Source organism: Falco cherrug, chromosome 4, assembly GCF_023634085.1.
Source record: "Falco cherrug isolate bFalChe1 chromosome 4, bFalChe1.pri, whole genome shotgun sequence".
Lineage (NCBI taxonomy): Eukaryota > Metazoa > Chordata > Aves > Falconiformes > Falconidae > Falco > Falco cherrug.
Window position 1 is genome coordinate 24,749,322 of NC_073700.1, and position 16,118 is coordinate 24,765,439.

The window sequence follows — 16,118 nt, forward strand, 5'->3', positions numbered from 1 at the left end:
AGGAGCAAGGAAGCAACAAAGTAAAGGGAGGGTTAAAGAAAATTTATTTTGAATTAAGAAATTTAAAGCGCTGAAGCAGCTAAAGTGGCGGAACCAGGCCTTGGCCCTTGTATAGCCCTAATCCAAGGCTGGTTTAAACTCCAGTCCAGTTAAATAGTAGGAGAATAGAGAAACAATAGATGATCAATTTGTGTACACAGGTGCTTTCTGAAATGCAGATGTCTTTAGAAAAATTAATAAAGATTAATAGGAATTGCTTGTTCAGAGACTAAGTGTGCTTGAAGGAGTATGTAAGTTAAACCAGGCAGAAAGAAGATCACGATCCAAGGAGAAGCCTGGAACTGAAGCAGAGACTGGAACCGAACAGATGAATCAACTGGGACAGAGTCAGGTGATGGATTCACAGAACTGACAGGACCAAAGGAAACTTCTAAAAACCTTGGGCATTGACTAATGATTTGACAAGTGTAAATAAGCTGTGCTGTATCCCTTGGTTCTCTGCCACTCGCTGGGGTGGTGACCCAGCTCTGAGTTGTGATTAAAGCAAACCTAGTGGTACCCACGTCTGAGTAAATTTCTCCTTTAACAGGAGTTCAGTTAAAAAAAAACCGGCCAAGCAGGAATTCTCTTTGAGACCCAAAGTAAAGCCCCACACAAGCACTGTATCAAATGGTAGCAGAAGAACCATCTCTTCTCTGGTTCTTAAAGTAGTCTTCAAATCCAGTTGACTTTTGGCAAATACAATCTGCCTGCATGTCTTGAGTCCATGGGCAAGGTTTTGGCAGGGGGCAGGCTTGCAGAAGTGGCCAGGGGCTGCCCCATGCCCGACTCAGCCAGTTCTAGTTGGCTCTGGCAGACCAGCTGCAGGGCACAGCTGCACCCTTCAGCCACTCTGGGGTCACCTTTGGGAGAACAGTTAAGAAAGGGCGAAAAAAATGCCTCACAGGCAGAAAAGGAGGGAGCAAGAAACAGCCCTGCAAACACCAAGTTCAGGAAAGAAAGGGGAGGAGGTGTTCCAGTTGCCAGGGTGGAGATTTCCCTGGAGTGGAGATTCCTGCGGCCCATGGAAGGTTTGGAAGAGACCACAGTGCAGCAGATTTCACTGCACCCCATGGAAGAGGCTATGGTACAAGCACAAATCTTCCTGCTGCCTGTGGACAGAACCAGGTCAGCGCAGGCGGATACTGCCAGAATGAATTGCAGCTCATGGAAAGCCCATGCTGGCGCAGGTTTGCCTGACAGGAACTGCAGTCTGTGTAGAGGACCCATGCTGGAGCAGGGACCAGTGTGAGGAAGAAGGAGCAGCAGAGAGGAATCGCTATGAACTGGCTGTTACCTCCAATTCCCCATCCCTCTGTGCCGCTCGGGACGAGGAGAGGTAGAAGAGCTGGGAATGAAGTCGAGCCTGGGGAAAAGGTGGCAGGGGGTTGGTTTAGCTTTTCTCTTTGTTTCTTACCATCCAACTCTACTTTAATTGGCAATAAATTAATTTTCCCCAAATCAAGTGTGTTTTGCCCATGACAGTAACTGGTAAGTGATCTCCCTGTCTTCATCTTGACCCAGGAGCTTTTTCATCTTATTTTCTCCCCCTGTCCTATTGAGGAGAGGGAGAGAGCAGCAGGATGGGTGTCTGGCTACCCACTAAGGTCAACCTATTGCACTGCATGAACTATCCTGCACATACAAATAAAACTGGTTACAGTACTTTCTTCCTGTTCCACGCTTCATGGTACTTCCAATGAAACGCAGTCACTCCTTCAGCATAGAACACAGCAGTAAATGAAATATCGGTCAAACAAACTATAGCATCAGGAGAATTGCTGAGCCTGACACCACTAGCAGAGAAATAAATTTGAAATTGCACACATTATCAGTTTCTTTCCAGGCCTGTATGAAGGGGGATATCACGAACAATAATGGAAAACATTATTAGACAACACATAAACTGTTCTGGCAAAGGAACAACCTGTTAGCATCATCACTGGACAGAAAATTTTAAGTCGTCAATCAACCAAAATAAATACAAAGCCCTAAAACCTCTGAAGATATTCCCACTAACATTACTGATGAGAATCTACATAAAACTAGATGACCACCTATTGACACTGTAACATCTTGGGTCATTCTGTATGGATCCCCTAATAACCTGAAGTATACAAGTACCACAAATATGACCTCTAGTAACAAAAAAACAACCTTGGGAGAAAACACAGTCAAGGTGGGAGGGGCACCAGAGCCTGTATCACTGTCGTCAAGATTTCAGAAATTAGTAATTTGGTGTAAGGAACTTCTTAATCAGTGCAATTCAGTGTTGGTTTCTTCTAGCTCTTGCTATCAATAATGAAGCCACCGCTACAATCTGCCTAGATCTACTTCATGCCAAAACATCAACAGCACCAAACGGACTGTAAACTGCCTCCCCAAATGCTCTGCTCAGATCTGAAGACAGAAGCATGTCACCAGTCGCTCTGTTGTGCCCACCTCCAAATGAGCAAGCTGATGAAGTGAAAAAGTCCATTTCCAACCAAGTGACTTTCCTGAATTCCATTTGCTCTGAAGCTTCATGTATCCACACACTAATCAGTGAACTTGCCTAGGACTGTCCCCTTTCACTGCAAAGGAAGCACTTGAAGAAGGAGAAGTTCGAAGCAGAATCTCTCTGGACACCTGTGTTATTTCTGAAAAGAAGCAACTTACAGTTGTTTGTAATACATGCTCGACTGAGGGAGTGAGGGCACTTGATACTCACTTGGGTCAAAATGACTTCCATGCCTTATGACAAAGTCTTGAATCTGTAGTGCTTGGGGGGGTTATCATCCTATCCACTGTGCTCCCAGTGACAGCTTACATACTCCAACAACATGAAATATATCTGTATATTCATTAAAGCTAGCAGACTAAAAATATAATTGTTAACTTAAAGGAAGAAAAACCTAATGTATAGAGACAATAAGTGCAAGTTTTTCTTCCTGGAGCAACAGTCAACAATAATAAAACAGTATGTAGCTATAGTTGTTTTACCCTTTGTGTCTAGAGCCACAGGGCAAGAAAAACATGGGAGGAACATGTCTGCCCTCCAAGAATACAGTTTTGTTTGTGTGAGTGGAAGCTTAACACATACCCACAACCAACTTAAGAATCACCATAGACCTCCTCCAAAGAAACGCTAGCAAAACAGATACCAGGAAGTAAATGGAAATATTATAAAAACGTGTCTGTTCTCTTGCTTTATGACTCTCAAAGGAATATGATAATGAAATTATAGTTCCTCAGTTTTCACCTCCTGTTTTTCTGTTTGTTTTTTTTTTTTTTTCTCTCAATTATTTTCCCTTTTCTGCTTTCACAAAGAGAAGGTGACATTTTAATTTCTTGATGTTCCCTACCCTTCACCTTTCCTCTCTGCTGTCTCTTCCCTGCACCAACCTCCTTTGCTGCTTCTTCCTCTCCTTTCCCAGAGGAGGCCAAATGGCTGAATACTTCCCAACCTTCAACTAAATTGCTCGTTCCAGGTTAGATTCATAGAAATACTCAGTCCCTAACTTGCAAGTATTAAAGTCCTAAAGGTTGCTAGCTCCTTCTCCTCAAGAATTATCCTCACTCCCCCTTCTCAGCAACCACCTAATCATGGAAGTACTTGTTGGTCCCCACAGCACATACTGCCTGGTGTCAGACATGGCAGCGCTCAACACGCAGGCAGTCAAGCCCAAGCATAATGCCTTCCAGTACAGGCATGTAGGTCCTTCCATTAACTATCATGTCCATGGGCCCAAGTCATTAAGCACGTTAGCCCCTCAAAAAATATTTAATAGACCGATCTCTTACAAAATACAGACAGGATGGTAGCAGTGCAACCCCCTTACACCACAAACTTAAACAGCTGCAAAAAAACTATTAAAAAACTCAGTTACAAAAAACTGAGGACTTTTCCTCAAAGTCTTTGCTGTCTGTAACTATTTGGATGAGTAACAGTTCAGAAAGGTAAGAAAGGTATTTAAAACGAACGTAATTTTATAAACTGGACCTCTTACTTGCTAATCCAAGGTCACTGCCTTCTTGATCTTCTAAATCTCTATCTATAGATGCGACGTTCACATCCTTAAAATGCAAATCTAAAGCAGAACCTGTTAAACAAAACATTGTATCAATGAATTATCCTTGAATTATCCGTAAAACTGTCATGGCTGAAATGAGGAAAATTGTCCTGGTTTCAGTTGGGATAGAGTTAATTTTCTTCTCGGTGGTTAGTGCAGTGCTGTGTATTGGATCTGGTGTGGGAACAGTGCCATCAGGGACTTCTTGGTTTCTCAGGCCTTGCTGGGGGGCTGGAGGGGCACGGGAAGCTGGGAGGGGACACAGCGGGGTCAGCTGGCCTGAACCAGCCGGAGGGGCATTTCCATACCATGGGCCATCCTGCTTGGTATATAAACTGAGGGGGGGTGGTTGGGGCTGCCTATTGGTCGCTGCTCGGGGACTGGCTGGGCATCGGTCAGCGGGGGGTGAGCAGTTGTGCCGTGCGTCACGGGTTCTCTTTCCTCCCTTCCCTTTGGATTTCATTCCTCCCCCCTTCTCCCGACTTTTCATTACAACTGTTACTGTTATCGTTACTATTATTCTTTTGTTCTTATTTTATTTCAATTAGTAAATTGTTCTTATCTCAACCCTCGAGTTTTACTTTCCTCTCCAATTCTCCTTCTCATCCCCCTGGGTGAGGATGAAGCAAGTGAGCGGCTGTGTGGCACTTAGTTACCAGGTGGGATTAAACCACAACAAAAATTTGTTTGACGATTTTTGTAAGTGCTTCCATCGCAGAACCTTTCACATCTAGGTCATCATCTTAAGCACACTATTGACACACAGCGAAGGATATCCTCTCTATTTTCTAAAAGGGAAAACCTTCCTATAAAAGCTATTACGGTTCTTTATACTGGTAAGATGAACAGAGGATAAAGGAGAGGTGGCCATCTATCTGGATTTTCCACAAATCCGTGTCACCTGCTGTGCTTAGATGTACATCAACAGAGAAAGAAGAAAAATAAAATTTGGATACCTATGTAAATATATTTTTTATTATTACTGAAGAAACCCAGGTATTATACACCTGAGGGAAGGCACTGTAAATGCCCCTTTCAACAGGTAGCCCTCGGGGTAACTAATTTACGTATCAGGGTACACAGATCTAAGGAATGTCAGAATATTCAAGTGAAAATGTGCAATATTTTAAAATAAAATTAAAAAATCACATTTTTTTTAGACTTAGCAGTTAGACTGCCTTTGCTTTTAATGCTTATGTTGGTCTAAAATGTCTCTAAGCAATGTCAAGAAAAAGTTCTTATCAGTATACTTATTACTAGGTCCACTGCTTATAAAGTGTTAGAAGATGGGCGGTTTTGCCCTGATACCTCTATGTGTGCAGAAAAGAAGTTAAGAGGAAGAATTAAGTAATTTGCCCCTCTGTACCTATACTTTAACTAATGTTGAACAACTGCACAGTCAGGAAGACAGGAGACAAGTCTGCATAAACGCTGATTTTACAGGGAGAAAAGTGATGATCCTAGTCACTGTGGTTAGTGATAGCAATCACCTCTCTAAAGGATTTTTAGATTTTATGTTGAAAATCATTATTAAAAATTGGCACAAAGCCTAAATGAGTTGAAAAGGTACAAACAGAAACAGAAGACACATCAGCTTGTGTAAAAGTTTTCAGAAGATCCAAAAGGAATCTCTTGATTCCTTTGGAATTGGACTGATTCATCTCTCATGGCCTAGTGCTAAACGTTAGGCACTGTGAACTGCAGAAAATCTTTGGCAGAAGTACTAGACAGTTGTAAAAGTGCTACAAGTCAGAAACTGAAAGGACTATGTGGATCATTAATATGAGATCAGTGCAGTGTTATTACGTATAGGCATTTCCAATGTTGACCAGGCTACTTGACTCCACAGTCTGCAAGCTTCCAGTTCAGGAAGCTGCCTAAGCTGTCCAGAACAAAATACCAGTTAAGAGATAAAGTTCACATACTACACAGTGATGCCTGTGACAAAGAGAGCTGAAGAGTTAACACAACTCTTTGTGAAGAGTTACTAGTCTGGGTCTCAAAAGCAACACAACTTCAGCAGTACAGAGTTGTGCCCAAACAGTAACCCTGATCTTTCAGCAGAACTGATACATCAGCTTGGTGTCGAGCAGTCGGGGAGGAAGCTCCCTCTGTATCTGCAATTTAGCCTGAAGGGATATACCCTGGGTTTTCAGTTTGGCAACAATAACCTTCTCTTGGAGACAGGTGCCTAAGTGAGCCCTTCTGTACAATACTGTAAGGTGGGGAGAGACGGTTTCCTTTTACTTGATGACTCAAGGCATAGAGTGGCTGCAAGTGCTGCGTGAAACCCAGATTAAATACCAGGTTCTGGACCTCCGTTGCTGCTGTGAGCCTTACCCTGTCTTTACCTTTCACAGGTGTGTTAGGGCCTTTCACTTGCAACACCGTAAGCTGCCTATCTTGCTCTTCCACCCCTCTGCTCTGGCAGTGCCTTCCAGCGCCTCTGGGACAGTATGTCTCCTTCCTTGTTCTCATGCTCACTATCTTGCTATGCTCGCCATCTGGCACCAGCCAGCTTCAGAGCATTCTCATGGTGGGTTCACAGGGCAGGGATTGCCACTGGTGTGAGAACACACTTCCTCCTCTTCTCCTACTCCTGATGGTAGCTTTTGATTTGAATTAGAGGGGCCCGGTAATCCCTTTGGACACAGCTCACCAACCAGCTAGCACGCAGCACCATCTACTGACCAAAGTGTGCTCCAATTAACACCAGAAACATTGCAAGCAGGAAGAGCCCATAAGGAGTTTGGGACAGTCTTGATGAAAAACTATAGTTAATACAGTTAATATGGGAAAATTATTATGTGAGAGAGAATCAGCTGCTGCACTGGAGAGGATGCCCAAGAGAGGAAGGATGCTTGTTTGCTCTGCCTATCATGTCTTTTCCCACTTGTCCACTGGGACGGTTTTCTCATTCTCTTTCTTCTCTCTCTCTTTTCTTATGCTTCTACATTTATCTGGAAATAATTTTCACCATTACGTGCCATAAGCCATGCAACCCTATAATAAATCTTCACATGTGAACCCTGTCTCAACATCCTTTGTGCAGAGCTACCATACACCTGTGAGAGCAAACCTCTCATCAGTAAGCTGCAGGATGTTCTGGGAGAGATCCCTCTCACTTTCACCAAGTGAAACTGTTCCACTTTCTTTCAAAGAATTCAAAATTATCTCAATCATTGACTGAAAGAGAGGCTTTAAAATCCCACCTTCAGCACCATCAATAGCTTTCAAAAGGGAAACAAACTAGTTTTTTTCAAGCTCTTGCAATTCCCCACATCACCCAGATGTTATTAACATTCAAAGTTATTTGCAGTGTCTGGCTCAGTGTATCACTATGCAAGTACACCAAGCCAGAGCAAAGCACAAGGCTGACACAAATCATACTGCTCAAATAGCAGGTCAGATCTAAGCCTGCACCCTTACTAAATCATTAACCTATCATATTCTGCTCACATGAGGTCTTAACTCACCCTGCCACACGTGTTCTCCCCTACCACAAGGACTGGCACGACTCCTTACTGTTTATTACCTAGATTTTTGAAGCTTAATTTCTGATACCTTCTAGCTTTCTCAAATTCCACCACACATGGTGGAAAGTCATTGGAGTACTGGGAGAAAACATGGACAGCATCTTAAGATCACAGCACACATGGGAAGCAAATGGAGAGACATCCATTTTCCTTGAATGGCAAGTCTCCCAGACAAGCAAAATCTCCATGCTGGTATTCAAGAGAAAGCAATGGAAGCAACCAAAACATCCCAGCAGGATGTCCAGCCAGAACCTAACACAGACAACAGGGCTGAGTATCAGGCTGGCAGATGTCCCCTAATGTTAAGGTCCCACCTTATCCCTACTACCACTTGAGTCATTTCCCTTCACTGTTGCTCATTCCCTGTTTACTCCTCTCCAAATCTGTCTCCTTTTGACACTTTACTGACCTAATTTATCTTTTTTCCCCACCTCCCTTTCATTTTCAGGACTTAAAACATGCTGCAGCTTTTATGTTCTTAGATTAGGCTGCTGCTTTTTTTTTTTTTTTTTTTTACCAGAACAAAACCAGACAACCCATCTCCCTTGACTCTGACAGAAGTAGACTGCAGCAATAAACCTTCTTCCACTCCATCATTCCTCAGTTTTCAACATATTGCCCAAGCCTCAGTGCTAAATACTAGTTCTGATTGATATGCTTATACCCAAATCCGCTGCACCCTTCTCTTCCCCAGCTCTTGCAGACTATTACTCAGGGAACAGACAGAGAGGGCTTGGAGCTCCTCATAACATAAAGGGCCACAGAAAGGGCTACAGACCCCACTGTCTGACAAAGCTTCCTTAGTCCTTCCTAACGTAACCCTCCTGCATTTCCCCTAATCCTTTATCCAAAACCAATCATCCCCTTTTTCCATAATCACCTAGCCTCTTCCCTTGCTGCAGCTCTTTTTCTATCCCTTTTTTCACAACTCTTCAATCTACCACTTCCTACAAGGGCACTATGTAGTTATTTTCTGTTCTACAATAATGTCTTATTTTTCTGCTCTATTCAGATTACATGCAGCAGTTTATTTTCAATGCCATTCTGTATATCCACAAAGCAGAACTCTGGAAAAAGAACTTACATGTATATTATATTATTTTAAGGAAAAAAAAATATCTATGCAGTTACCATAAAGTAACTAACTTATACATACATGAGGCACATATTTTATGATTCATATTGTGTTAACAAACATAAGATACTGGAAACTGTTTTAGAAAAAACATCTGTAGACAGCAGAAGCATAGTTTAACTCAGAGGAATCAAGAGTCTCTTACGCTCAATAATGCAATCACACTGAGACACAGGAAACATAGCATATCACTGTTTAAACAACTTTGCAATACTTGTTCAGTATATCACGATTTTAAAATTATACTGAATTAGCACCATGTCTGGTATACAGAAATTAGATCATGATTTTTATTGTTATATGAGTAACTTGTCACAGCCAACTAGCCTCTACTTATTCCAGAAGCAATGCTTATCTTGACAAAAACATGATTTCATTCCATAGTATACCTTAAAATATTAACTGTAAGATGATGAAATTATATTACTTGCATTTCTAAACTAAAATTCTGCTCATTCTAATTCTGAAATTTAAAAATAATTTAAAAGTTATTTTCAAATCTAACACACAAATCATCAAACAAACCTTTATGGAAAGCAAGCTATACACTTGTGAGACTGCAGAAAGAGACCCATTACTCAATATTCTGCATAGGTTTCTTTCCTGAAAATATTAAGAGAGCAAATGCCTAACTTACCATGCTGAAGTGCTGACTCACTGCCTGCAGTCTCCTGGTCGCTGCTACACATCGATTTAAACACAGAAAGCTTCAAGTACACCAGCTAATCACATCAGCTCCGTAATCATGGGACTTACAGCACAGAATGTGAAATACAGCATCTTTCAAAGTGTAACATTTCCTGCCACGGCCTCCTCAGTAATCCACTTTCAGTGTAAAAGTGCCAGAAATTTCAACAACTTTGTGAATAACACTAAATTATGGGGAGCAGCTGATACAGTTGATGGCAGGACTGCGGCTCAGAGGGACCTCAAAAGGCTGGGGAGCTGGACTGACAGAAACCCCAGGAAGTTCAACAAAGGCAAACAGAATAATGCTGCACCTGGGACAGAGTAAACCCTTGCAGCAGTACAGGCTGAGGGCCAAACAATCAGAAAGGCGGACTGCAGAAACAGACCTAGGAATTCTGATGAGTGACATGTTCAGCATGTTCTGTGGCAATAAAAGTTAACAGCACATTGGCCTGTGCTAGTAAAAGTGTAGCCAGCAAGTTAGGGGAAGCAATTATTCCCCTCTATCCAGCCCCTCTGAGACCACAGCAGGAGTACCACGACCAGTTTTGAAGTTCCCGGTGTCTAATTATTACTGAAGTATTTATCTCCTTTTACCATTTTCCACATAAACAGTCTAGCTGGTTGGAACCATGGGAAAGGCTTTGGGCTAATAACAGAAATTTTGGAAGCGAGTATTTCCCAGAATCTGTCTTGTGCACCCAGAAAGCAAGGGCTCCCCCTCTCTGTGTCCTTTCAGATCTGGTCCACATAGTGTAAACAAAAGATTTTGTCCTTGATCATACAAGTAACCAGACTGGAGAATACACAGTTAGCTGAAGAAAAATCTCCCATTTTCACACAAACACATTAAGATCCGTAATTGCACATGCTATGGTAACATTAAAAACAAAAAAAATAAATCTCATAAGCCTACAAACAGAAGTTGAGGAGAGAGCACTTCTAGCAACAGTGAGTTGCATTACAGAGATTTTACACATTGTTTTTAAATCACTGGCCAATACTCATGCCAAAATTCCAGTTTAAATGTCCCATTCACTCATTCCTACGCTTCCTTGAAGACCTTGTGAATCATGATTTTGGGTGAGAACATTTAAATAAAATTTCAGATACTGCTTTTAATTGCATACAATAAAGAAGACATTAATGTTGTACACACCTACAACAATAAGAACTTAAATAATGCAACAACACATGTACAATTGGAGATTAAATGTTAAGACTTACCTATTACTGATTCAATTGTGTTACTGCTGGAATAGAACGGGAGAGCTTTGGCACTGATAGCAGACACACTTGTAGGAGATGAACTATCTGATCCAACACTGGAGGCCAGACTGGAAGTTATACTTGAAGCAAGTGGGTTAACTGCTGAAAAAACACTGAGATGGTTCTGTTAAAAAAAACAAACCACATATGTATACACACATAAACACATTTACACCAATGTTTGTACAAGCATGTTAAATGAACAGAATATATTTTTTAAAGTAGTTACTTTAATTCCAACAGAAAGAAATCCAGAGGAACCCTCAGAATTAATACATTAGGATAATTTTTCATTATCATTTACCAGCAAGTGCATTTCTCCAGTGTGGCTAGACATCACTACCATATGAGGGAATTCTGCTTTCAGAAAAAAGGAATTTGAATACTTGCAAATGCACTCTACAAACATAATTCTTTAGGTGAAGCCTGATGTATCTTTTCAAAAGGAAAGTATCTACTGAGGAATTGTACAATTTCATTATGCATTTATACACATATTTTTTTTATCTGTAAATTTTCTCATTTAACCTAAATGCAATTGGTGCATAAACTGATGTTGTCTTTAGATAGCTGAGAAACATGACCACACAGCACACATGTATCACGTTATATAATGAACAACTTGTACCTGTGGTACTTTTTTCTAGCTGAACATTTTTTTCATACAAATCACACATTTGAATTATATAATATAGGAAACTAAAACAATATGTAACCATGTAACATTCTAAACTGGAAAATAACTTCACAAAGTCTACAGGAACTTGGTGCAGAGTATTTCAATTCCCTTTATTGCTTTTTTTTTTTTATTCCTTCCAATCTTTTAGTTAATGAAAACATTTAACTGTAACTGAATCAATCAACACATCCTGTCATTGCCTTCTGTATAACAAGTCGTGGTTGTGTAGTATCTATGCTATTGACTTCTACAAATACCACAGAAACCTTCTATTTCAAAGCTAGATATAGTGCAAGACTGAGGCCAGTAATGACCATGAGAATTAATAATTTTTTCTTTAAACATGGGCATAAACTGAAATACACAAAGTTTCACTTACACATAAAAAAATACTGTACTGCAATCGTGGCCAAACACTGGGACATGTTGCCCAAAGAAGCTGTGGAGTCTTCAGTTTTGGAGATACTCAACACACTACTACAGAAGGCACTGAGCAGCCTGCTCTAGCTGACCCTATTTTGACAAGGGGACAGATGGACTACACACCTCCAGAGAATCATAGAAAGGTTTGGGTTGGAAGGGACCTTTAAAGATCATCTAGTTCAACTTCCTCTTCCGTGGGCAGGGGCAACTTTCATTAGATGAAATGCCTGAAATGATGCTCAAAACCCCCACCCGACCCAACCTTGAACACTTCCAGGGATGGGGCGTCCACACCTTCCCTGGGCAACCTGTTCCTGTGCCTCACCACCCTTATAAAGATTTTTGAAATTATATCCAACCTAAATCTACCCTCTTTCGGTTTAAAAACATTGCCCCTTGTCCTATCACTATGGGCCCTGGTAAAAAGTCTTTCTCCATCTTTCTTAAAAGCCCTTTTCAAGCATTGGAAGGCCGCAATAAGGTCTCCCTGAAGCCTTCTCTTCCTCAGGCCAAACCACCCCAACTTTCTCAACATTTCTTCAGAGCACAGGTGTTTCAGCCCCCTGATCATCTTTAGCTTTTGGCAATACCTGCTTGTTGTCTTGTTCATTTATTTTCTGCTGATTCTCAGCTGGAAAGCTTCGATGCTTTGCCTGAAAGACGAAAACCTCTGTAATACATGAACTTAATAAGTGATTGCTGTAAAATGTATTATTAGTTTATGAAGGGTCAGTGGCATCTCTGTAATGATATCTTCAACAGGCTGACTTAATTTCCCTTACTGCGGTCCCACATGGAGTATTAAATTTTAATGATCACAGAGTAAATTGCCACATGGAAAAGGAACAGAAGTTGCACTTGTTCCATTTATATGCATAACTGAAAACATGCAAGTTATTTCTGGTCTAAAAAATAAGTATCCATGTTAGCATTATGCTGTGACAGAAATAACATGTCCCCAACAATCACTGGATGGGGAATACTCTTGCCAGAGGTTGGTGGGATAGAAACCTGAGGTAGCCAAAAGTTTGAGTGGAACTGTCTTGATTTTCCCTTAAAAGTGATCCTGCTACAAATAATAAAAAAATAAAAAACAAACAAACAAAATTCCCTTCAAATAAAAGGGCAGATTTTCTGTGAACACAATTTTATAATAAAGTAACTTTTGAAACTAAGACAACACACTTAAATACAAGGGAATTCTAAGCACTTCCTTTGCCCCCTTGCTCCTTGCAGAGCAGGATCAAAGGATCTCTGTTCTTGTCAGGCCAGGAATTTTCAGTGACTTCCCAAATTGCAGTAAACTCTGCAAGGTGCTGTCTCCTTCGGCAAAAAATTGTTCTTCCTGCTGCCTTTGAGCAGTCTTGTGTCTGTTCCTCACTTCCTTTGGGATATTCTTAATGTGTCTTGTAGTGAAATCTCTCTAGCAGTAACAACTCTCCTTTATATGCCTCCCACCACTCTAGGTACTTTTTTATCTATTGCGAAGTCTGTCACTGCTTTCTCTCTAAAGAGATTAAATGTGGCCACTAAAATGCAAGCACATGACATTTTTGCTGCCGAGACCCATTATTTGCAGCAGTAGATTACTCATTAACTGACCAAAACAGCAGAACAGATCTTCACCAATGGCTACGCCATTTTCCGGTTATGGCTGACTCATGTTCAGAAAGCAGCCAGCTGACATCTAACTGCATTGTTTCCATGATATTTGACCAATGATCACTTGTTCTCTATATTGGAAGATGGAAATCTTTTCTGTCACAATGACCAACCTATATGACTCCAACCTATAGTCCATCTGAACATCTACATGTCAGAAAGCGACCCTGCCTGGAGAAGTTCAGAGTAATGATCTCACCATCACCTGCAACAAGTTACCATTTACAAAATCCACTTCCCTGCCTTCCGTGCTTCTTCTGGCTTTTACTTCTGCACTTCTCTGTGTATCTCAGGTTACAGAAATCGATTCCAACAAGCCACAGGTTTGCAAGGTGGCTGATCAGCTTGGCTGCAGCTTATTTAAATGTGTCATTGGAGCTCCTTTAAAATAGGTCCCTTCTGACAATTTAGAAGTGTAACTAGTATTATAATACAGAAAGAAAAAAATACTTTAACAGGTAAATACTGGGCTTTCATCTTTTTTCTCGCAGGCTATCAGAGCTGTTTCATATCCCTGAAAAATATCAGTCTTCCCTTCTCCCAACAGTCTCTAGCATTGCTTGTTTTCTCCCCACCTCCAGACTAAAGGACTGTAACTCCTCACCAACTTATATTTCAACCACTCTCCTCTCATTGCTAATGCTACATATCTCTCTCTAAGAGGCTTGTTATATTTTATCATCTATGTCTGTCTCAACAATGAACTTGTCCCAGGAGAGAGGCAGCTGCAGGTGGGAGAAGAAACAGACTGAAATTAATCTAAGATTGGAACTCATAAATAGTATCAACAGCCAGAAAGTAATTCATCCTTTCACCATCAATTTTCAACAATTAAAACTGAATCCTACCAAGTCTAGATATGATTTTTTTCCCATTGTTATCTTGTTCTGTTCTTGGAAACACAGGCTCAAAATGACAGTCACTTAATTCCTGCAAAGTTAGAATTTACTGCACGTCAGGAGAGCTGCAATGACCGTTTGCATGAGTGTTCCTGGCCTGTGACAACTGTAATTTGATGCAGTTTAGCTCACTGAAGAAAAGGGTTCCAAACTGTGTTCTAAATTACCCAAATCAGTGCTGATACATAAGGCAGACAACATTTTCTGCTGAATCTAATTTAACTGAAGACTACATTAGTACTTCTAGACCCATATTATTCACATACCTGATCTTCTCGTTCAAAGCCTGGTGCTTTTGGATAGCTAGATGTTGGTGAAGAAACACCTGACGTGCTAGACTCAGAACACAGAACGCCATTCCCTAATGATCTCTGTCTACAAAGAGGTCCAAGGGGTGATAAAGAACTACTGCTACCAGAACCTGATGTTACAGTTGGACTTGAAGAACAGGAAATCTGTAGAAGACAGAAAACAGTGTCTAATATACTCTATGATATTTTTTGTTTACAGCTATAGTCTCCCTGTAACATGATCAGTTGAAATTATAAATTAATTTCAGTCATGTCAATACAACACTGACACTGGTTTATTTGTACATATTTTTGGTATTAGCTTAAAAAAGTAGCAGATGACAGAAGTAACATGGAGTAGCTATCGTAAATATACAGACTTCAAAAGATAATGCATCTGTACACACCAGAATATTGTTTCTTAATTTACAGTTTAATGCAAGCATTATACAACATTTTACTCTTTTAAACGAATTCATCCAGATCAAGTCAAGCAGTTCAAAAAGAAAAAGACAAGTATAATCTTGGCAAAAAGCATCTCAGTGCTTGTTTGTAAATCTCAAAAGACTGTTCTGAGATTCCTCAATATTGAAACGTTTACTGATGAATAAACTAACATTTTAAAAACATTTAAAAACATTACTGAATTTATAATTTTTAGTTCTGCTACATGTTTTTAAGAGAATTTTAAACTTCTAAAGTAGAAGGCTTAAGTTGAAAGTACAACCTGTATGTAGGTCTAGACAATTTTTTTACTAAAAGTTCAATTCTGAAATTTGTGAACTCAGGTGCCAGCATCCTACAGTAATATGTTTGAGTGAAACTGTGGATATTGCTTGTTTCTACATTTCTTAAGTAAACTGTTCAATTTTCTTAACCTAAATTTGTAAGTAGACTCACAAAGGCAGTATGGACATAGTTGCATCCTACATTTATGCCGAGCAGTTCAGTGGTGAGAACACTCGGTGATGATACACATTTCACTCCTTCTGTGCCTGTTTCAGAACAGAATCTGCCAGCTCTCGAGGAACTGAACTAGTCAATACAACAATGGAGTGAAATTCTGCTAAAGCTGTTTTGGCTTGTTTAAATACAAAATACACACTGAATCAGACAGACTAAACAAGAATAACTATACAGTTTACTTTTAAACTCTCACCTTAGGTTTAACCCTAACCCTTAATTTTACTCTATGCTCTGAAGAATGCGGAAGTATTGAAGCAAATCAGGATTTTAACAGGAGACACCTCTCTCCCCAGAACAGTATAACCTCAAAACGCCCCTCCTGAGCAGGAACTTCAGAAAAACTCCTGTGTATCAGGTAGAGGACAGACATAAACCTAGATGAGGTCTTAACCCTCAAAAAAGGGTGAGAAAACACTCACCTCCAACACTGAAGAGTATTACCTACACATTCACTCACTCCTATCCTTACAGGACATCT

At 40.5% G+C, this 16,118-nt stretch overlaps 1 protein-coding gene across 13 annotated transcripts in view; it reads right to left on the reverse strand.

Annotated features, from left to right (window-relative positions):
* The window catches only part of UNKL (unk like zinc finger), a 60,287-nt gene that overhangs the window by 9,494 nt on the left and 34,675 nt on the right, over positions 1 to 16,118 (reverse strand). For 10 of the 13 annotated variants that reach the window (XM_055709247.1, XM_055709252.1, XM_055709254.1 and 7 more), the window contains 4 exons: positions 14,651 to 14,839; positions 12,414 to 12,476; positions 10,680 to 10,845; positions 4,029 to 4,121 (listed from right to left, as the gene is read on the reverse strand). In XM_055709247.1, coding sequence (XP_055565222.1) covers positions 4,029 to 4,121; positions 10,680 to 10,845; positions 12,414 to 12,476; positions 14,651 to 14,839 — 511 coding nt within the window. The remainder of the gene's footprint in view (positions 1 to 4,028; positions 4,122 to 10,679; positions 10,846 to 12,413; positions 12,477 to 14,650; positions 14,840 to 16,118) is intronic. The other 3 variants (XM_055709248.1, XM_055709256.1, XM_055709257.1) reach the window with 3 other exon arrangements.